This window comes from Mandrillus leucophaeus, unplaced genomic scaffold (genome assembly GCF_000951045.1).
Source record: "Mandrillus leucophaeus isolate KB7577 unplaced genomic scaffold, Mleu.le_1.0 Scaffold128, whole genome shotgun sequence".
Classification (NCBI taxonomy): Eukaryota; Metazoa; Chordata; class Mammalia; order Primates; family Cercopithecidae; genus Mandrillus; species Mandrillus leucophaeus.
In genome coordinates, this window is record NW_012101209.1 from 135,379 (window position 1) to 158,221 (window position 22,843).

The window sequence follows — 22,843 nt, forward strand, 5'->3', positions numbered from 1 at the left end:
AAATTAGCTGTGGAGTTGAATCCTTCCTCCTGATTGGATTCATCCACTGTCTCATCTTCATTAAAAAGGAGTAAAGTCTTTCTTCCAGGCTCAAGGTCCCTCCAATAACTGGTTTATCTGTCTGCTTCTATTGTCTATTATCTATTGAGAAGGATAGCAATCACTGGAAAAATGGACAACTCTAATGTACTCCTGAGTGGGTCAGAACCAGGGAGTGTGGAGACAGGCAGTATTTAAAGGCTATGCAGAGCACGAGGGCTGTTAAAACAGCACTGAGGGATAAGACCCACTTGGGAGAAATAATTTTACTAGTGCTTACATGACATATGGGTAATAAAAGGTATTAAAAGGAGCAAATTTCCAAGAACAGGCAGCAGCTCAATTCATCTCACATGTAAATATGTAAAGGTAATAGTGTAACAGTGAAATAGCAAAAGAACATAACTAACTGCATTTTTTAGGCAGCGTTTCCTTGTTCCTGCACATAGAAAAGGATAATTTTAGAGTACCAATATGCAAAAATTGCAATCATGCATGTTTTAAAACCAACTCTGGGATTTAAAAGGTATGTAAACAACTAACTATGTTTTGTTAAAGACTTACAGAAGCATTGTGGCCTGACCAATGATAAAGAAGTATCCAACCTCCTTGGACCCTTGCTGGTACCCAGATGTCTGTGTGTCACCTCATGACACCAACTTCCTCTTCTTCCCCATATCCCTCTCCCATAAAAATCCTCCAGACAGACTGAAAAATTTAAGATGCTACTTTAGAATGCTAGCTCACCATCTAGCTGGCTTTCCAAATAAATCTGCTTTTCCTCCCAGCAACTCTCTTCTCTCCTGTCTTTTGAGCGGCGTGCAGCCAAACCTGGGTTTGATTACAATAGTATATGAAAACATCAACTGCTCAAAGCTGTCAGTTGAACTCTTACTCTCAGGTTTCTTTTATCTTTTTTAAAAAAATTTATTATTATTATTTTTTTTGAGATGGAGTCTCGCTCTGCTGCCAGGCTGGAGTGCGGTGGCGCCATCTCAGCTCACTGCAGCCTCCACCCTCCTGGGTTCAAACAATTCTTCTGCCTCAGCCTCCCAAGTAGCTGGGACTACAGGTGTGCGCCGCCATGCCCAGCTAATTTTTTTGTATTCTTAGTAGAGATAGGGTTTCACCATGTTAGCCAGGATGGTCTTGATCTCCTGACTTCGTGATCCACCCGCCTTGGCCTCCCAAAGTGCTGGGATTACAGGTGTGAGCCACCAGACCCAGCCTCTTTTATCTTTATTTTCTCAGCTTCGTTGAGGTATAATTGACAAAAATTGTACACATTTAAGGTGTATGCTATTATTTGACATAATATCTTTAGCTTTAGATTCCGTTATTCATGATGTAACACGGATGTTCTAGGTTCCAGGCCCTGTGCTTAGAGGGTTATTTCATGGTAGTTACCTACTTTGGGTATCCTGGAATTTACACCTGTAGTTTACATTTAAGTGGGTCAGAGGAAAAACAGACACACAGTCTATGAGTCTAGCTGATGGGTACACAGGTACTCAGTGTGCTATGTTTTCAATTTATCTGCATGGTTGAAATTTCCATCATAACAAGTTAGAAAAAGATTTACTAATTGTTCACCCGAGGAAGCTTTTAAAACTTTTAATTGTCCAGGCTCAAATCCCAGAGATTCTAATTCAGTCACCAGGAGGAAAGGCTAGGTACAGATATTTACACACACACACACAAAAAAAAGTCTCCAGGTAATTCTGATTAAAAATCATTGTTTTAGAGCAGTGGTTGTGAATCTTGACTATGTAGAAAATCACCTGGGGAGCTTTTAAAACATTCCCACCTGCCATGTCTAGATCATTAAATCAGAATCTTTTGGGGTGGGGGAAGACCCACTTATCCTAGCTTTTAAAGCTCTCCAGGTGATTGCAATGTGCAGTTGAGAATGAGAACCACTCACTACTTTAGAGTATTATTGACCTTTTGAAAGAGCTTTTTACTCATTAAGATTATCCCCACCACAAAAAAAACAGTGCTACACATAAGCAAATCATGAAAGGTGGGGCCACCATCTTGGCTTATTTGAATTTATTAATTAGAGCTATTATAGTAAGTCAGGCATTAAGCTAGCAGGTACTTAAGAATAATCAAGGCTGGGCACAGTGGCTCAGCCTGTAGAGGCTGAGGAGGGCAGATCACTTGAACTCAGGGGTTCGAGACCAACCTGGGCATCGTGGCGAAACCCTGTCTCCATAAAAAACACAAAAATTAGCTGGGCATGGTGGCACAAACCTGTATCCCAGCTACTTGGGAATCTGAGCTGGGAGGAGGGCTTGAGCTTGGGGTCAAGGCTGCAGTGAGCCAAGATTGTGCCACTGCACTCCAGCCTAGGCAACAGAGTGAGACTCTTCCTGAAAAAAAAAAAAAAAAAAGAGAAAAGAAAAAAAAAGAAATCTTAGAGATAATTAAGACAACTTATGAGTAGTTGGGAGCCCCTCTAAGCATGTCCCACTACTTCTGAAATGCTGCTTAAAAAAAGGCAAGACACAGTGGTGCACACCTGTAGTCCCAGCTACTCAGCAGGCTGAGGCAGGAGGATCCCTAGAGCCTACGAGTTTAAAACCAGCCTGGGCAAAATAGCAAGGTCCTGTCTTTAAAAAAATAAAAAAACTAAAAAACACACAAGCATTACCACTCAATTTTTCTAAGTTATATGCCAAACACTAGAAACAGAAAATTCAAAGACATCTTGAAATGTAAGTACAGTATTTAAAAGACAAATGGATAATTTATGTATCACTATCTAAAAACAATGTACAAAATATTATGATACAAATATAAGCATAGCCACCAATGTCAACTTAATAAAATGTTTCTGTGAATAAACTGGTACTAGTGAAAAAACAGCTACAAATTATATTCAAAAATCTAAAACAACATTACAGGCACCACTGAAAAATAAAGACTGTGTTTCTCTAAGTGTCCAACATCTAAGAAAGGTCTTTGGAGTTGTTTTTCATTATTAACTATCATACCTTGGCTTCAATTTGTCGATAGCAAGAGATACCAAATACTGTGGCTCCATTTCCATTTCTGGGTGGCAAGTGAAAAAACACAGTATCTAAGAGATACATAGAAAAATGTAAATAGTGAGGTGAATTACCCTTATTAATAAGTAGTAAAATCTGAAGCTATCATAATGCAATCATTAACACAAAAATGACAAAACAAGGAATCCAAATCATACTTATTTGTAGCACCACAAACAGTGGTTTCCTAGAATTTTTCTCATTGCCTTATGGTAAATACTCATCACAAAAAGCCCAAGAGGCTGAATTATAACAGGTCAAACTGAGACTACAATTACAGAAAATACTTAATCTTTAGGGAATCGTTCTAGATTAAAAGAAAGTAGACAGTCATAAAAGCCAATAGCAACACATGAACCTTGAATGAATACAAGAAATCTGGGGGACAACTGAGAAAATTTGAACATAGATTGGATGTTAGATAGTATTATGAAATTACTGTTAAATCTCTTAGCTGTGATAATGGTACTGGAAGTTACACTGGGGAATGATCTCATTCTCAGATCTTAAGTATTTAAAGTGTCACTGCCTTTCAGATAGTACAGACAAAATTATATACATACACAAATACAAAGAAAATCTGTAGAACATTTGCTATAATCTTAATTCACATGTTTGCAGCAGTCCTTTCGCTGGGCATGGTGGCACCACCAGGCATGGTGGCTCACATCTGTAACCACAGCTACTGGGAAGGCTGGGGTAGGAGAACTGCTTGAGCTCAGGAGTTTGAGACCAGCCTGGGCAACAGGGCAACAGTGAGACTCCATCTCCAAAAAAAAAAAAAAAAAAAAAAAAAAAAAAAAAAAAAAAAAAAAAAAAACAAAAAACCAGAAAGAAAAGCAACAGCAACAATAACAACAAAAACATTTTTGTAGAGCATCAAATACCATAGTAAAATACAGTCCTTCATTAAGTCAGGCAAAATACTCATTTATAGGGTGGTAGGAGATTCGGTAAGAACTTCACAGCCCTGCTTTTTTTGAAGGTGTTAACATGCTCTGCATACAAGCAAGCAACTTTGCAAGCAGAGTACTTGTGACAGCAGTGGTTCCAGAGGCGCAAAAACAATCTCAGCTGCTTCTAAGGTGGGCACTGGAGCAATAACCTACTACTGCAAGTATGCAGCTAGAGTCCCAAGCAACGTACAGCTGGTGCTGGCAAGCCCCCTGGTTTGCCTCTGAGGAGTATGACGTATAGATGTAGGAAGTGCTTCCAGTGGTGGCTGTCCTGCTCTGGCTAATCACTTGGCAGAGGCGTGGCCAAGGTTCACTAGCCGCAGTCAATGTAAGCCTGGCACTCCTTTAGAGGTGCTCTAGTGAATGACTAGTTATCTCCAAACAAGCATGTAAATATTTTATAAATAGTTCTAACAGGCTGAAGGCCTTTAATTTCTCAAAGTATTTAGAACCTAAGATATTTTGGCAAATTTTTTCAAAAATGTCACCTAACTGTTTCACTGTCTTGTGACATACCTTCCTGGTAGTTGTGTGCGCCATCTGGTAAGGCAAGGAAGGGCAAATACTTCCATTCTTCAGGTAAAGTGTGGCTGTCATGTCCATCTCCTGGAATCAGGGGCGGGTAAGAGAATTCAACCTAAAATAGCAAGGAATGTTAGCCAAAAGGTGGTTGATCAAAGGAAGCATTTTATTCTGATATGTAAAAATGCTTTTAAACCTTGAATGACAGAAGTCGGGATAAGCCACACTGTATAATGTCATTTGATATCATCAGCAAACCTATGGCACAGAAGAGGGGAAAAAAAAGCAGTAAAAGGAGGAAAAGTTTATAAGCTTTTCTCCACTTTCTGATTTAAGGGCTGTTAAACTTTAATGTGCATAAGGGGTAGTGGGGTTGGTGACTGGACTGCAGATTGATATTTGGGGGCTGTCACCAAACAGATGGTAGTTGAAGCCATAGGGCCCTTAGGAAAACCAACGGCCTACTGAATTGAGTAGGAGAGGTCCAACAAAGGACCCCCAAATTTAGCCCAGAATCACTTTTAGAACCAATCCTTAATGTGGAATAGGATGGCTCATCTTTCCACATTTCAATGAAATCAAGCTGCCACTTCAATCACAGGAGAGTCAACTGTAAAAGGGTTTTAAAAATGATTTAAAAAATTTTTTTTGTCCACTGAATTTAAAATTCGTGATTCTTTTTTTTTTTTTTTTTTTGAGACAGTCTCGCTGTCAGCCAGGCTGGAGTGCAGTGGCATGATCTCAGCTCACTGCAACCTCCATCTCCTGGGCTCAAGCGATTCTCCTGCCTTAGCCTCCCAAGTAGCTGGGATTACAGGCGTGTGCCACCACACCTGACTAATTTTTTTGTATTTTCAGTAGAGACGGGGTTTCATCATGTTGGCCAGGCTGGTCTCGAACTCCTGACCTAAGGTAATCTGCCTGCCTCGGCCTCCCAAAGTGCTGGGATTACAGGCGTGAGGCACCGCATCCGGCCAATTCGTGATTATTTCTAAAGGTGATCCAATTCCAAATTTAAAATGTTTAAAGACACCAAAAAAAAAGGACTGTAAAAAGACTGCCTCCCACCCTTGGGAGGCAGCTACCCAGTCCCTGCTCCCATCTCCAGACGCAATCAATGTTTTTCATTTAGAAGAACTCTTCAAAAGTTTAGATTAAGGAGTAAAACTTTTCTTCCAGAGATCATTTAAAATCAACTGAAAAACTGGCTGGGCACAGTGGCTCACACCTGAATTCTCAACACTTTGGGAGGCTGAGGTGGGTGGATCACCTGAGGCCAGAAGTTTGAGACCAGCCTGGCCAACATGGTGAAATCCCGTCCCTACTAAAAATACAAAAATTAGCCAGGTGTGGTGGCGCACGCCTGTAATCCCAGCTACTCAGAAGGATGAGGCAGAAGAATCACTTGAACCCAGGAGGTGGAGGTTGCAGTGAGTGGAGATTGTGCCACTGCACTGCAGCCTGGGCAACAAGAGTGAGACTCTGTCTCAAAAAAAATAAATAAATAAAATAATTAACTGAAGGTGAGGCAAAAATAACCTCCAATTACATTTCTCTGTATCTTCTCTATAATTTATCATACAAGTTTCATCCTAATTTGCTTTGTTGGACAATTTTTTTAAAAGTGTGAGGGAAGGCAGGATGTGATGAGGTAAGATACACACAAATTCAAAGCTGATGTTAAGTTGGCAATTTTAGAGTTAAAAAAGTTACCAATTCAGTTATTTAACACCAAAAATAAATGCAAGAAAATAATCATATTTTATGTAATCAGTACCAAAGTCCCATATATAGTGTATTTATCATAAGGAGTCCTGGTAATTATTACTAAACAATCTTTTAGAAAACCATTAAATTTTGATGCACAGATATTTACTTAAAATGAATTTTGTATGAAATAAACATGTTTTTAAATAAGCATAAACATCATGTACCCCAATTCTCATGATGCATCATGAAATATGTTTCTCTTTAGGGTCCAAAAAATTTAATATAGAAAATTCTAAAAAAAGTAGTACAACAATGCTTAATCTCATTTTTAATCACAGAAATACAATTTGAATTAATATAATTTTTATCCATCTATTGAAAAACATTAAAAAGAAGCCTGCTGTGGGAATGTACAGTACACTGGCACAACAGTTTGGAGGGCAACTTGGCTGTATTATCAACAACACATTTACCCTTTATTAAGATAACAAAATGAGAGGCCCTCAGACTGAGGTGGCTCTAAGGCTCAGGGTTCTACTTAAGCAAACCAAAACTGAATTTAAAAGATCACCAAGCTTAGCTCAGCCAATGACAGGCAGCCAACTGGGCATTAGTTACATTTTCTTGAACTTCCCACAGGCATGGCCCAAATAAGGCAACTGCTTAAATTTTAACCAAATAATTTCTTTGCTCTACATCTATATTCACCCTATAAATACCTTCCCTCATGCTCCTTTAGTAGAGCCCCAACCACTTCTGGTTTGGAGCTGCCTGACTCATGAAGCACTGTCTGCTCACATACACTTCTTAAAATCTTAATGTGCCAAAATTCATCCTTTACCACCTTTGACTCAGCAATTTCAGTTTTAGAAATTTATCCCATAGATACTCTCACATATTCAGATACATACAAAAATGTTCATAGCAGTATAATTTATTTCAGCATGAAAGGGAAACCTAAATATTCATCATGAGTGGCTACATCGGTGGTTTCTATCAGTTTTGTCCAGCTGTTAAAAAGAATGTCAGATTCATATATACTGATAAAGCAAGACAGCCACAATATCCTGTGTGATAGGCAAAATAATGGCCTTCCAAAGATATGCTAATCCCCCGACTCTATTTGTTACCTTACTTGGCAAAAGGGACTTTGCAGATATGATTAAGGATCTTGAGCTAGGGAATATCCAAGTGGGTAAAGTGTACTCACAGAGTCCTTATAAGAGAGGAAGAGGAATCAGTGAAAGAGTTATTTGAAGATGCTATGCCACTGGCTTTAAAGATGGAAGAAAGGGCCATGAAACAAGAAATGCAGGAGACCTTTAGGAGGTGGAAACAGTAAGATAATCAAGTCTTTCCTGGAGCTTCCAGAAGAAATGGAGCCCAGCCAACACCTTGATTTTTGCCCAGTGAAACCCATTTTGGAATTCTGACCTCAGAACTTTAAATTCTGACCTCAGAACTTCAAATGTGACCTCAGACACATAAATTTGTGTCATTTTAAGGCATTACATTTATGGTAATTTTTCAGCAGCAAGAGAAAACTAATACATACTGTTAAATTTTAAAAGCAAGTAGAATATCACTAAACAGTGTCAGAGGCACCCTAACCAGAGTGACTCCATCTTGAATAAAGGCTGGATAAAGCCAAACCTGCTGTGGTATGTTCCCAGGGGACTGGGCACTCTTGGTCACAAGGTGTTTATGTTTGAGGGAATGAGTTAATGATGTTAACTAACTGAAGACCTAGGACTTATGGAAATGTCCCAGTACTTTAAGAACAAAAAGCATTCTTAGTTTAAGAATAGGTTTTGCTTTAAAAATAATAGTACACTCAAAAATTCTTGCTAAAATCAATAGTAATACAGGAAAATAACAATACTAACAGCCTGTCACAAGCTGGTCACAAGCCTTTGTAATGAAGCACACTTTTCTTTTCCTTTTTATTTATTTATTTATTTTTGAGATGGAGTTTCACGCTTATTGCCCAGGCTGGAGTGTAATGGCATGATCTCGGCTCACAGCAACCTCTGCCTCTTGGGTTCAAGCGTTTCTCCTGTCTCAGCTGCCTGAGTAGCTGGGACTATAGGCATGCACCACCACGCCCGGCTAATTTTGTATTTTTAGGAAAGACAGGGTTTCTCCATGTTGGTCAGGCTAATCTCAAACTGCTGACCTCAGGTGATCCACCCGCCTCGGCCTCCCAAAGTGCTGGGATTATAGGCGTGAGCCACTGCGCCCGGCAGAAGTTCACTTTTCTTAATAACCTATATTAGCATTATATTTGAAATGGGTGCACCCTCCTCTTGATCTCTGAGGATGCCCTATTCTGTAATTCAGCAGTCTGTAATAAATTCTTTTAACTTCACTCTACTCTGTGACTTGCCCTGAATTCGTTCCTGCATGACAGCCAAGAACCTGCTCTTGCGGTCTTGGACAAAACCCCTTGACTGGTGACGGTAGTATAATTCTATATTTACTGTGATTCCATTTGTGCAAAAAAAAGTTTCTGTAAATAGATTTTAAAAACATGCTTGAAAAGATACTTGAAAAACTATATACACTGTTGGCAGATGTTTTAACTCTGGAGAGGAGAATGAGGTTGGGGACTGAAGATAAGTGAATACTCCTGTTACTTTAAAAAAAAAATTGCCACCTTTTTTATTGAAATTTTCAAACTTACAGAAAGTTGAAAGAATACGAGCAACCTAACAAACTTGATCTTTATTTACCAACTGCATTGCTTCTTTAGCCACACTTGTTTTATCTGTGTTGTATGTGTACACAAAAACGATTTTCTAAATGATTTAACAGCAAGTGGAGCATACTACCTTTACTTTTAATTAAGTGTTTTTTAAATGGATATGTATTGCTTGCAGGATTAAAAACAAATAAATAAAAAAGACATTCACAAGCAGTTTTTAACTTCTGAAGGAAATCTTATTTCCATCCTATAATCTTGGGAGTTAAGGGCAGGTATAGAAATCTATCTTCTTTTCTGAAGATTTAGTTAACAGGTTGCCATTGGCCAGAAGTTTAATTAATATCTGAAGCTATGCTATGCTTAACATATTCTCCGAATTTCCAACTCTACTGAAGGAAGATCAGTTTTAGATGGTTCTAGCTGAAACTGAAGACGCAGTTGACTCAAAACTGTCATAAATAGAAGTGTGGATACTACATGTATTCCAAGAATTCCATGGGTAAAATTAAGGTTGTTCTAGCCTGACTTGGGCCCAGAGTACTTACAACATTGCTTCATTGGGAAAGTGTTCAGAATTTCAAACAGTCAACTTTTAGAACACAAGTCTTTCATAAATTGCAGACTGCCTGTACTGTGTTGGCAGCTTTCTATAATTCTCTTCTCCTCCTGGTAGATTTTTCTACCAACAAATATATCCATTAGGAAACTGCTGAAATTGCTAATCAAGTTCAAAACCGTTTATTAAAACTCCTTTGTGGCTGGGTGCGGTAGCTCACACCTGTAATTCCAGCACTTTGGGGGACCAAGGCAGGCGGATCATGAGGTCAGGAGATCAAGACCATCCTGATCAACACGGTGAAACTCTGTCTCTACTAACAATACAAAAAATATTAGCTGGGCATGGTGGCAGGCCCCTGTAGTCCTAGCTACGCAGGAGGCAGGAGAATCGCTTGAACTCGGGAGGTGGTGGTTGCAGTGAGCTGAGCCGGCGCCAGGGCACTCCAGCATGGGCGACAGAGAGACTCTGTCTTAAAAAAAAAAAAAAAAAAAAGATATATATTATTTCATCATTTTAATATCAATCTTCTATTGTTGAGTTTTTCTAGTTTTTTAAAACATTATACTACTGCAAACTGTTCAGAATATTCAAATGTGATATAATTAAAAATACATATATTTGGTCTTTGTCCCTCATTCCTGGAACAAAACTCCTAACATCCTTGGAATTTCCTGAGTAATAGGAACATCTTTTGTTATTCATAATAAGCCCCAATCAATCATACTTGAGTTTATGCTAAGGTGACTCTAGTGGTAGGAGGACCTAGATAGCTTCAGGACAGGGGCTGATCACCAGAAAGATCAAGCCTTGATTAAAGAGATGTAACTTTCAGCCCTACCCCTTGACCTCCCAGGAGCGGTGTTAAGAGTTTGAGTTCTATCACCAATGGCCAGTGATTTAGTCAATCATGCCTATGTAATGAAACCTCCATAAAAACAATGGGATTCAGTGAGTTCCTGGGTTGTTGAACACATCAAAGTGCTGGGAGGGCAGCATGCTAAAGATGGCATGGAAACTCCCTGACTCTCCAACCAACATACTTGCTTTATTCATCTCTTCCATCTGGTTGTTCCTGAATTGTTTCCTTTAATAATAAACCAGTAAATGCAAGCAAAGAGTTTTCCTGAGTTGTATGAGTAATTCTGGCAAATTATCAAACCTCAGAGAAGGTTATGGGAAGCCCTGAATTGGCAACAAAGTCAGAGAGAGATGGGGTGGCCTGGGGCCCAGGACTTGTGATTGGTGCCTGAAGTGAGGGCAGTTTTGTGGGATTGAGTGAGCCCTTACAGAGTTTGATGTTAACTGAGTAGTTAATGTCACAATATGACTTAATTGTAGAATTCCCAGTTGCTATCTGAGAATCCCTAAGAATCAAAGATTAAGCATGAAAAAAAAAATGTTATTTCCAAATTGATGGTATATTTAAATCTTAAACTGTATATTTTTCATATTTTAAATACTGACTGAATACTCTGTATGTCCCCTTTCTATATATCCAAATTAATCCACACAGACACAAAATTTCATGGCACAGAGGCTAAAGAGGAATTCTCTTGGAAGTTAACATGAGACTCTTAAATACTCAGTTGAATCAAGACAATTTAAATAGTAATGCCAATTAAACTAACCAGCACCACGTAAGTGAAGGTAAGCGTAGTAGGCTGCCTCACTGCACAGCTCCACGGAGAGCTACATTGTCATTTACACAAATGGCTCTCCATGGAATTGTGTCATGAAGTACATATAGCTGTACATGGCAGCCCTAAGTATATGTAAAAAACCACAGACAAAAACCAACGCTAAGTACCCAGATACATCAGTCCTCACGCTGCTATGAAAAAATACCTGAGACTGGGTAATTTATAAAGGAAAGAGGTTTAATTAACTCACAGTTCTGTATTGCTAGAGAGGAAACCTCAGGAAACTTATAATCATGGCAGAAGGCAAAGGAGAAGCAGGCGCCTTCTTCACAGGCAGTGGAATGGAGTGAGTGCAAGCAGCGGAAATGCCAGATATTTATAAAACCATCAGATCTCGTGAGATTCATTCACTATCACGAGAACAGCATGGGTGAAACTGCCCCCATGATCCAATTACCTCTACCTGGTCCTGCCATTGACACGTGGGGATTACGGGGAATATAATTCAAGATGAGATTCTGGGTGGGGACACAGCTAAACCATATCACCAGAAATTGAGAAACACTTATTCTCATCCAGTAGGGTTATTATTAAATAGTGAAATTTAATGGCCCAAAATCTAAATCAAATTTGGGGATCAAAATAGAGTCTGCCAAGATAAATTTAACAGTTTGTTTGAGCAAAGAACAATTCACCAGTCACGCAACCCTCAGAACAAGAAGTTGAGAGCTCATCTCCGCAATGTGGGTAGTGAGTATTTTTGGATGGGTAAAAGGCTGAAGAAAGCAGAAATAAGGAACAAAAAGTAACTTAGTACTTTCAAAGTTACTTTCCTTGTAAGGGTTAAAGCAGAGGAGGCTCCCTTACCATGCCAGCTAAAACTGGCCTGTTTCGGAATCTGACTTTTATCTCTCTCTCTCCTGATTTCTCAGGTCAGATAACTTAGCCTGGTGACATCGAAATTTAGCAGGAGGGACCTCTATCTTGGTTTGGTCTGTTGGAGCTTGTGCAGGAACTCGGTGGAAACCAATGGTCTCCTATAGATTTTACTTACATTTCCACAAGGGGGAGGGAGCCAATTGTAGAGTTCAGGACATGACACCCCAAAGTATGTCTGTAGGACACCAGTATATGCCATTCCAAATATGCCTCTTTGGCATAGGATTACTTTAAACTGGTTATTTTGGGAAACAGACACAGGAGAAGCTCTGAAAACAGTAAAAGTTGTATTTTTGTAAGAGAAATTTATTTTATAAAGAATATCTACATTTTTAAGTGTCTTCCTGTCTGTACCAGGAAGAGAAGGATGACTAAATCACTGGAAACTTTTATTTATTTGTTTATTTTGAGACAGGATCTGGCTCTGTTGCCCAGGTTGGAGTGCAATGATGTGCTCTCGGCTCACTGCAACCTCTACCTCCCAGTTTCAAGCGATTCTCCTGCCTCAGCCCCCCGAGTAGCTGGGACTACAGGTGCCTGCCACCACGCACGGCCAATTTTTTTTTTTTTTGGTATTTTTAGTAGAGATGGGGTTTCACCGTGTTAGCCAGGATGGTCTTGATCTCCTGACCTTGTGATCCGCCCACTTCAGCCTCCCAAAGTACTGGCGTTACAGGCGTGAGCCACTGCGCCCGGCCAACAATGGCTGATTTCTAAAACATAAAAGCTGACTCTGATCACAAGGAATAAAAAAGCAATTTTTCTAAATGCTAAATGAACTATGTAAGAGAGGGTGACATGTTTGTCCTCCAGTAATAAAAATTACCATCCCTTTTCATAGTTTATAAACCAAATTGGTGTCCTCTAGTCAGATTCCATTTACTCTGTCCTAAGAAAAAAAGACTGAGGAAACAAGAAAAACTACAAAAACAAAACAACATAGTACCCAAGCACGAACTGAGTACTTCAGGAGTACTCTCTGTTCACTTTTTAACAATGCACTATGTTCCACTGCCAGAGAACCATGTGGCAAATAGAAGCCACACTTCCAAACTATTAGCACACACATTAACCACATCCATGGACCCTACAGATATCAATGGCTTACAGAAGGAAGGAGAGTGCTTCACAGCTGCTCTGCCTCTTTGCTTCCTTTCTCGGTATCTCAGACATTTTTTCTTTTCACTCAGAAGCACAAAGTATTTATTTTCTTAATAGTCATAACATTTTAGGCAGCAAAATCAAAGCTCTGTCATATTTTCCGCTTAAAACAGAAGAAAACGAAAAAGCCCTGGGCATCAGACATGTTTTCTTCTCAGCTATGGTTTCTTTCTCATATCTCTTGAAAAGTCAATACTACAAGGAATTGGCATTTATTCCTCACTCGACTACAAAGTTGGCAACAAATCACTATTTGTCAAATGTAGATTTGAAACAGCTGCACTTAACATTTCTGTACCTCAATATGACATCGTTTTCATGACTGCACTAGATGTTCAGAAATATAAAGTGTATACTGCAGAGGTAAAATGGCACCTTTGAGACTTACCAATTAAAAGTAAGGTTTTTTTTTTTTTTTTTGAGACAGTCTGGCTCTGTTGCCCAGGCTGGAGTGCAGTGGTGTGATCTTGGCTCACAGAAACTTCTGTCTCCTGGGTTTAGGCGATTCTCCTGCCTCAGTCTCCCGAGTAGCTTGGATTACAACAGGCACCTGCCATCACAGCCGGCCAATTTTTGTATTTTTAGTAGAGACGGGGTTTCATCATGTTGGCCAGCTGGTCTTGAACTCCTGACCTCAAGTGATCTGCACGCCTTGGCCTCCCAAAGTGCTGGGATTACAGGCATGAGCCACGGTGCCCGACCTTGTTCTGTTTTTAAGAGACAGGGTCTTGCTCTGTCACTCAAGCCGGTATGCACTGGTGTGATCAGGGCTCACTGCAGCCTCGGCCTCCTGTGCTCAAGTGGTCCTCCCACTTCAGCCTGAGTAGCTGGGACTACAGGTGTGCACCACTGCACCCAGGTAATTATTTTATTTTTCGTTGCCCAGGCTGCTCTCAAACACCTAGGCTCAAGCAATCTTCCCACCCTGGCCTCCCAAAGGGCTGGGATTACAAGCATGTGTCACTGAGCCCATCAAGAAGTTTGTTTTTAAATTAAATGGAAATAAGTATCTGAAAGCATGTACTTTTATACATTCAAGTGAATAAAGGCTGTTATCTTCTATTTTTTTCCCTAGAATTAAAGAGCTATTTATTATTTCACATCCCTTAAGTTGGAGTACTTGGATTATGAGCATGAAAACAGATAATGTGTATTTTAATTTTAATGTATAAATTGTTATTATAATGAGAATCCCACCACAGTGAAACAGAATATCAAGACTCTATTATATAAGATAATAGGACATTTTGCTTGTGTCAACATATATTCATAGGGACGGAGGTAGAGATATTCTAGGCAGAAAAAGGTGGGTCCCCAATAAAACCCCACCTTGAAGTGGAAAAGCCTGAAATCTGCGGCCCAAAGTGAGAACTGCTGTTTTTCCACTCGAACACTGCCTTTCACTAAACTATCCATGGCCTACCCAGCCCCCATCCTCAGCCAGCAGAGAGACGCAGCTGGATGTGGGGGACTATGTCTGGACACTGGAGAGAAGTGGCTTGACTTCAGAGGGACAGCTTGACGGCGTAACTTTGGAAAAGAACCTGGTCGGAGATGGCTGGACTTCAGGGGAAGCTTACTCACCTGCCCCATCCCTTTTTCAGATCCCCATTCCACTAAGAGCCACTTTCATTGGCAATAAAATCCCCTGCATTTACCATCCTTCAATTCGTTCACGCGACCTCATTTTTCCTGGACGCTGGACAAGAGTTTGGGAGCCACAAGTGTGGATGCAAAAGGCGGTCACACTGCCCTGGTGGAGGACAGCTGCCTCATGTGAAAAGGCAGAGGGCCCACTGATCTGTTAACACTTAAGCTGTCTACAGATGGAAGAACGCAATGAACACTTTAACACGCCCTCTGGGGCTTTCCGGGTCACAAGCACCCCCACCTAGATGCTGCTGCGGGGCCTGCACAGAGTTTGCTCCTGCTGGTGCCTAAAAGTGCTCACTTTGGCTCCTGTACCCACACACCTGTGCATTCCCTCCACGAGGGGAGGAATGCAGTGGGTCTGAGTGAGTGGAGTTTGATCCCACCAGCTCTGAAGCAGCCAGTCAGCTCCAGCGCTCATGCACTCCAGTTCCCACCGCATTCGCTCGTGTGCTCCCTCCTGCGAGGAGTTGAGAGCAGTGGGCTGAGTAGGCACCCCTGTCGTGAGTCCCGCAAAGGGATGAGGGAAATATGCTACTTCAGTATTAAGGAAGCTGATTTTCATGCTATTGGTACTTGAGGCACTAACATTAAGACATTATCATTCTGTTTTTCCACTTTAAAGTTATTGGAATTTTATATGAATATATGTGTTAATGAAAATGTATATGAACATGTATATGTTAATGAACATGTATATTCATGTTCATTAACATGTAACTGCATATACACAGCAAACTGAAGATTTGATAAAATAGAGAAAGAAAAAGAATACTTATCTGAGGAATGCAAGTCCCTTTAAATTATCAGGCCCAGAAAGGGGCAGTTATTCCCTCTTGAGCTAAATAGTTACCGCTTGAAGCCACTTGCTATGCAAGCTCTAGACTGAGGCCAAGTAGCCAAAAAATGCTTTACACCCTATAGTTCAACAATGTATACGCAATCACTAATGCCATTTCTGTAAGCCAATGAGAATTCCTGAAGAACAACTTTTGTAATTGTCCCTGCCCCCCATTTGTCTTTTTTCTTTAAAACTTGAGCCTCTCTTGTTCTCTGGAGTACTTGCCAAGGCAAACTGGAAATGTGTCCTGGACTGCAGTCCTCAACTTCTGTTCTTAAATAAACTCTCTCTTTTTTTTTAATAGACGGAGTCCTGCTCTGTCACCCAGGCTGGAGTGCAGTGGCATGATCTTGGTTCACTGCAACCTCCGCCTCCTGGGTTCAAGTAATTTTCATGGCTCAGCCTCCAGAGTAGCCAGGACCACAGGCACATGCCACCATGTCCAGCTAATTTTTATGTATTTTTATTAATAACAGAGATGGGCTTTTACCATGTTAGTCAGGCTGGTCTCGAACTCCTGACCTCAAGTGATCTGCCTGCCTTGGCCTCCCAAAGTGCTGGCATTATAGGTGTGAGCCACCGTGCCTGGCCAAATAAATTCTCTTTTAAACTACATTCTGACTTTTATTTTAGGTTGATAGAATCATGTTTGCTTAAAATAAATATTTCTTCTAAAAAGGAAAAGTTGTCACATATGACTAGCAAAATCAAGAACTCTACTAAGTATTAATCTCTACCTGATATGAGAATAAACAGCATTGTTATAAGGATTTGGCATTCATTGAAACGTAAGTATTCGCAGATACACACCTTACAAAATCAGAAATACCCTCAGATATGGCATTAATACAATTTGATTTGTGTTTCAGACAAATAATTTCCAGTAGTACCAGATTTTTTTTGGAGAGCTACTTTATGTAAAGCTAGACAGCATCAAATACATTTACTAGTTATGAGTGAACTCTCACTTAAAACATAGTTATGAAGGATCTTAAATGTATTTGACTTTGACTTGATCTTATATATTGAAGAAATCTGGAACTTCTGTATTACCCTAAGTTCCAAGTTAAAACACACACTTTGGTCATGTAGCACAAATATGTATAACTATATGGAAAAAAATCCCAACTTTTATAAACTTAAATCCAATAATTAAAAAAATTTTTTACAATAGGATGCTTTTTGTCTTATTTGTAATAACCAAAAGCTGGGAACCCACATGTCCATTAATAGGATAATGGGTAAATAAATAAAGGTCTATGTATATAATGAAATACTATACAGCAATTACTGATACAAACAACATGGACCAATCTCAGACATAACACTAAGAGAAAAAAAGACACAAAAGAGACAGCATGGGTCAAAACATGGTTATTCTTGTGTAGAAACTGGATAGGAAGGGGTGCATAAGGGTATCTTCTAAAGCACTGGAATTGTTCTCTGTTTTGATCTGGGTATTTGTTACATATACATATGTAAAAATTAACTGAACTGCTTTAAGTTTCATGCACTTTATTGTTCATAAGTTACACCTCAATTTAAGAAAATGCTTAAAAAATATGAAGATGAAGTGTGTTCAATGCATGGGCCTTTGAAACTTTGAGTTCCAGCATTGGGTTCCAGTCCTCGCTTACTACTTAGCTATATAACCTAGAGTAAGTCACTTGTCATCGCTTAACTTCGATTTCCTTATCTATAAAGAGGGCTAATAAATCCTTGCTTTTTCTAAATGAAATTTAAGGGAAATAACTGTTGTGGACTGAGCTATAGGGTGTATTAGGACTAGCAAACCAGACCAAACCAGAATGGAGTCACTTATTCTAGGTGCCACGTACTTCATAAACTGTACTTTGAAACCAGTTTCCCCCTAAAACCAGGAGATTTACAGCAACCAATCAGAAGGGACCCAGTTCACCTGAGCAGGCATGACAGGGAAGTCCCCTGTTTTAACCCTATAGGTAACTTTAAAATGACCAATCTGCCCTTTGTTCTGTTTCTGCTTTCTTCAACCATTTCCTGCCTACAAAGCCAACCTCTTCTGCTCAGTTCATCAGAGTGCCTTTCCTAATACTTAAATGAGAGGCATCCCATTTATGGATTGCTAATGAAAGTCAATTAGATCTTTAAAGTAAATCTGATAAAAATCTGTTTTTAACAGTTTGTGGTAAAGAATAAATGATATCAGGCACACAACTAACACAATGCTTAGTATATGATAAACTTTTTTTTTTTTTTTTTTTTTTTTTTGAGACGGAGTCTCGCTCTGTTACCTAGGCTGGAGTGCAGTGTCACGATCTTGGCTCACTGCAAGCTCCACTCCCTGGGTTCATGACATTCTCCTGCCTCAGCCTCCTGAGTAGTTGGGACTACAGGCACTAGCCACCAGGCCCGGCTAATTTTTTGTATTTTTAGTAGAGATGGGGTTTCACCATGTTAGCCAGGATGGTCTTGATCTCCTGACCTCGTGATCTGCCCGCCTTGGCCTCCCAAAGTGCTGGGATTACAGGCTTGAGCCACCGTGTCAGCCTATGATAAACATTTAATAAATGGCAGCTATTATTATTAACATCTTTGACTTATCAGAAAGATATCTAATCCAGAAGCAGTTTCTTTTCTGAAAAAAAGAGTAGTACCAAGGAAGCCTCGGCGGACAAGCAGGAGCCCTACACCGAGCCTCTGGACAAAATGGTCTAGGTGACCACTCAGGGTTCGGGAAGGGGGCCTGTACCCCATTAAGGGGCTACAGTACTTCAGACAGGTTTCATCCCAGCTGGGTTGCCAGAATTGTTACTGAGCAAAAGGGGCTCTCTCCTCATTGAGCTAGAAGCTGTAAACCAAAAAGTATCTGAGACAAGAGACAAGTCTCAATTTAGAAAGTTTATTTTGCAAGGTTAAGGATGCACCCGTGCCAGCCTCAGGAGGTCCTGAGGACACATGCCCAAGGTAGTTGGGCTCCAGCTTGCTTTTATACATTTTAGGGAGACATAATACATCAATCAATACATGTTAAGGTTTACACTGGCTTAGTCTAGAAGAGCGAGACAACTCGAAGGCGTGGGTGGGGTAGGGGTAGGGGTCAGGGTGGGTGGTGTTTCCAGGTCATAGGTAGATTTAAACAATTTCTGATTGAAAATTAGTTCAGACAGTTACGCATAGAAAGGAATGTCTGGGTGAAGACAAGGGGTTGTGGAGACCTAGGTTTTATCATGCAGATGAAGCCTCCAAGTATCAGGCTTTAGAGAGAATAGATTGTAAATGTTTATCAGATTTAAGGTTTGTGTTGATGAAAATGCTGGAGGGGTATAATGAGGCATATCTTACCCCAACTCCCCCATTTCTTATCATGGCCTGAACCAGTCTCTCATGTTAAATTTTAGGGTACCCTGGCCAAGGAGGGAGTCTATTCAGATGATTGTGGGAGGTAGGTGGGTGGGTGGAACACACTTTGAATTTTATTTTTGGTTTACATTTTCCCACTTCTGGCCAAGATTTGCCAGAGGCAACATCAATGGCCACCAAATTTTAATTCTGTCCCATAGTGTTGCTGGTGTGGCATAGCTGCCTGCCCTGGGCCCATTCTGTCCCTCAGTGGGACTCCCTATGGCCAAGGATGTTAGAGTCAACAAGACTTACAGCCAATTAACTGTTCTAGGTCAGACAGGGTAGACATGGCCAGGCATTCATTACCCCTTAAAATTACTTTTTTTAAGTAGAAAGTCAACAATCAAAAAAACCAAAGGTGAAGTTACAAAACTGATTTATTTTTAACTTGTATGTATTGAGCCACTGTAGTCTCGGTTTTAGTTACAGACTTACAGCAATTAGCTAAACAAAACATAAGCACTGTTTTGAAAAAAGTTTTTTAAAGACTTTTGGAACTATCTGCACTCTTCATAATGAGGGTATTAACCCAGCAGGCTTTGTCACAAGTTATCTTTATCCTATCAGTCATTGAACTCTTTTGGGTACCATTATTTTCACTAGCATAGGGGTAGCTTCAGTAATTGTTTTAATTCTACAGGAAGCAGGAAATTCTTTATGGCTGAAGTGGATGGAAAGGTGCCACACAACAGCTCAGGAGGTAAAGTCCCTTGTTTTACCAGCTGTTTAGGCATCTTTGTACCCATCCTTGATTTGGAGGGTCTGACCTTGACCTAATTCTATCCCTCAAAACCAGCCCTTACAATCTCACATGCCCACTTCTCCTGTGATAGTCCTTGGGCCTAGAGGGAGGGTGCTTGCATAGTTTCGAGACAGCCAAGTAAAAAGGGGTCCCCGGGGAATATCCAACTGGCCTGCACACTGGGAGGATGGCGTGGAGCCTCAGGAAATTTGTGCCATTTGCAGGGGGGAGGAGCCTGGCCTCTCTTGTTCCTGTGTGGTAACCTGGAATTCAATCTGTGAGGTGGGAAAACTGCTATCGGGACTCTCTTTCGCTTTGCTGAGGGTTCCTGTTTGCCTTTTTTTGCTTTCACCCAACAAACCCTGCCCTACTCACCCTACAATGTGTATGAAACCCCTGGGTCTCCTTTGAAAAAATGTCTTCTTTTTTCTTTTTCCTCCTCTATCCTCTCTTCACAGATAGAAACAGTATGCTTCCATAAGATGCACCCTCCAAACTGGGAAGAGTTAATTTCTCAAATCTTAAACTTGTTAGCTTAGCACTGGGCTTAGGGGAAGGGAACCCAGAAGCCTGACATGCTGACAAAAGGGTAAGTTTTTTTTAGCCAGTCAGGCTTTGGGCCCCTCTCTCCCTGTGCAAACTGGTAAAAGGCCTCAGGATTTTTGAGAGGTCCTTACCCTTCGCCACTTATTTTGTTTTGATATATGTTTTCTAATATCCCGATTTGTGTCTTCTTGCCTTCAGACCATGACACTCCAAGTGGTTATGAACTGGAGCCTTGGAAGATGGCCCCTTTTGCTAGGGACCCTTAGATAGGTCTCTGAAGGAGATCTGACTGCCATTTTTCCCAAACAGCACCTCCTGTCAGCAGGAAGCAGTTAAGATTGGTCTTCATCCTTATTCTTATCCTTCTTCTAATGGCAGTTAGAAGTATTTCTTTTAGAGGGGTGAATGAGACTAAGTAAAAAGGGGTCCCTGGAGAATCTCTGACTGGCCTGCACACCAGGAGGACAGGATGGAGCCTCATCAAGTTGATGCCGTTTGCAGCGGGGAGAAGCCTGGCCTCTCCTGTTCCTGTGTGGTAACCTAGGTTTCAATCTGTGAGTTAGGAAACCTGCTAGCTGGACGCTCTCAATTTGCTGAGGGTTCCTGTTTCCCGTTTTTTTCCTTTTCACTCAATAAACTCTGCCCTACTCACCCTACAATATATCCGCATGCCTAAATTATCTGGGTTGTGTGACAAAAACGAGTTTGTTTTTTTCCCCCCAAAACAGTTTTAGCAGCAGGGCATTTGCGGTGAAAAACAAATCAGGCCCTGTGGGATGCCAAAGGAGGGAGATTGGTTTCGTTTCCTTGAAAGTACAACAAAGAGAAATAAATAACATTAATATTTTGACAATAAAAAGATTATTTGTGTGTCAGAACAGAAAAATAAATCTATTCCATTAGGACACCAACTAAAGATATGAAAAAATTATAATCTTATAATCTGGTACTCTCTAGAGATTACTGTAGCCAAGATACAATTCATGATTCAATCTGCACTCAAAAAAACAAACGTTAGGGGTGAAATCTAGTATAAAGCGTTACATTTTTCCTTTGAAACAATTTCTCTCTAGCCCTCTTTTTCTATTCAAGAGAAATTATAGTAAGACCAATTTGTGTGCAAAATAAGTTCTAAGCTTATTATACTTTGCCTGATGATTTACATAAAGTGCAGCAAGAATTCATTGACTATATAGGCTCTTCTTAAGTTGGCTTTGCTGGAACTTTACCTAAAAATACGCTATTCTAGTGAAAGTCTTGGTAAAGTAACCAGTGTCTCCAACTGTTTTGTTCTAAAAGACTCTTACTAAACTTATGCAAACAACTATACTGTCATAAAATCACAATCTGAATTTTGGAGAACTCAGAAAAATGTAAATTTGCTTACAAAAATATACTTTACCCAAATGTTCTAAACTAGAAATAAAGAAAAAATAAATTTTTTGACCCTTCTTTAGCCAGAGCAGCAGCCTTCCAAACAAGATGTTTGTTCACCTTTGAATTGCCATTCACAAGCCAAACAGCTCATGAGAACCATCAGGCACTGTAGAATCTATCAGCCCCTCATACAGCTAGAAACAGTCCTAGGGAAAAAAGTAGCTCCCTGCTCATGAATACGTCCTCCTTGTACATCCAGGTAGCAAGATCTACGTAAACCACTTTTATTTTACCATGGAACTCTTTTGGGCACCATTATTTCCATTAGCATAGGGGTGGCTTCAGTTAACATTCCACAGCAAGACAGTACATGCCCCTCAAGTGGAAATTCTCTAGTCCAGTAGTTATTACTGGGAAGTACTCACAGTCTTTTGCCATAAGCCCCAATAAATGCTCCACAAAAGGCTATGAAGTGGAGGATTTGTCCCAACTAGCACTCTGGTTTCTACCCCATATTCTGTGGGCTCAGGCAATCTTACTAGTTCCCATTTAGTGCGTCCAATTAACATTTCTCAAAGAGCAGATTTACACGCCTTCAGTTGTATAGCACTAGATAGGGGAAATATCCCCCAGTTAGATATAATATCCATTTTCTTTTCTGTGTGTGTGTTTTTTTCCACCCCCTGAAGACGGAGTCTCACTCAGCCGCCTAGACTAGAGTGCAGTGGCATGATCTCAGCTCACTGTTACCACTGTCTCCTGAGTTCAAGCAATTCTCCTCTCTCAGCCTCCCGAGTAGCTGGGATTACAGGCATCTGCCATCACGCCCTACTAATTATTGCATTTTAGTAGAGACGGGGTTTTGACATGTTGGCCAGGCGGGTGTTGAACTCCTGACCTCAGGTGATCCATCTGCCTTGGCCTCCCAAAGTGCTAGGATTACAGGCGTAAGCCACCACACCTGGCGATATAATACCAATTTTCATAAGACAGGTAAAGGAGTCACAACTACCTTACATA

General features: G+C 40.4%; 1 protein-coding gene across 1 annotated transcript in view; it reads right to left on the minus strand.

The window, feature by feature from the left end:
* Nucleotides 1-18,510, minus strand: part of AVL9 (AVL9 homolog (S. cerevisiase)) — a 54,183-nt gene extending 35,673 nt beyond the window's left edge. The window contains exons 1-4 of the mRNA XM_011972284.1: nt 18,411-18,510; nt 4,767-4,828; nt 4,565-4,685; nt 3,039-3,124 (exon numbers count right to left, since the gene is read on the minus strand). Coding sequence (XP_011827674.1) covers nt 3,039-3,124; nt 4,565-4,685; nt 4,767-4,828; nt 18,411-18,510 — 369 coding nt within the window. The remainder of the gene's footprint in view (nt 1-3,038; nt 3,125-4,564; nt 4,686-4,766; nt 4,829-18,410) is intronic.
* Between the last annotated feature and the right edge of the window lie 4,333 nt (nt 18,511-22,843).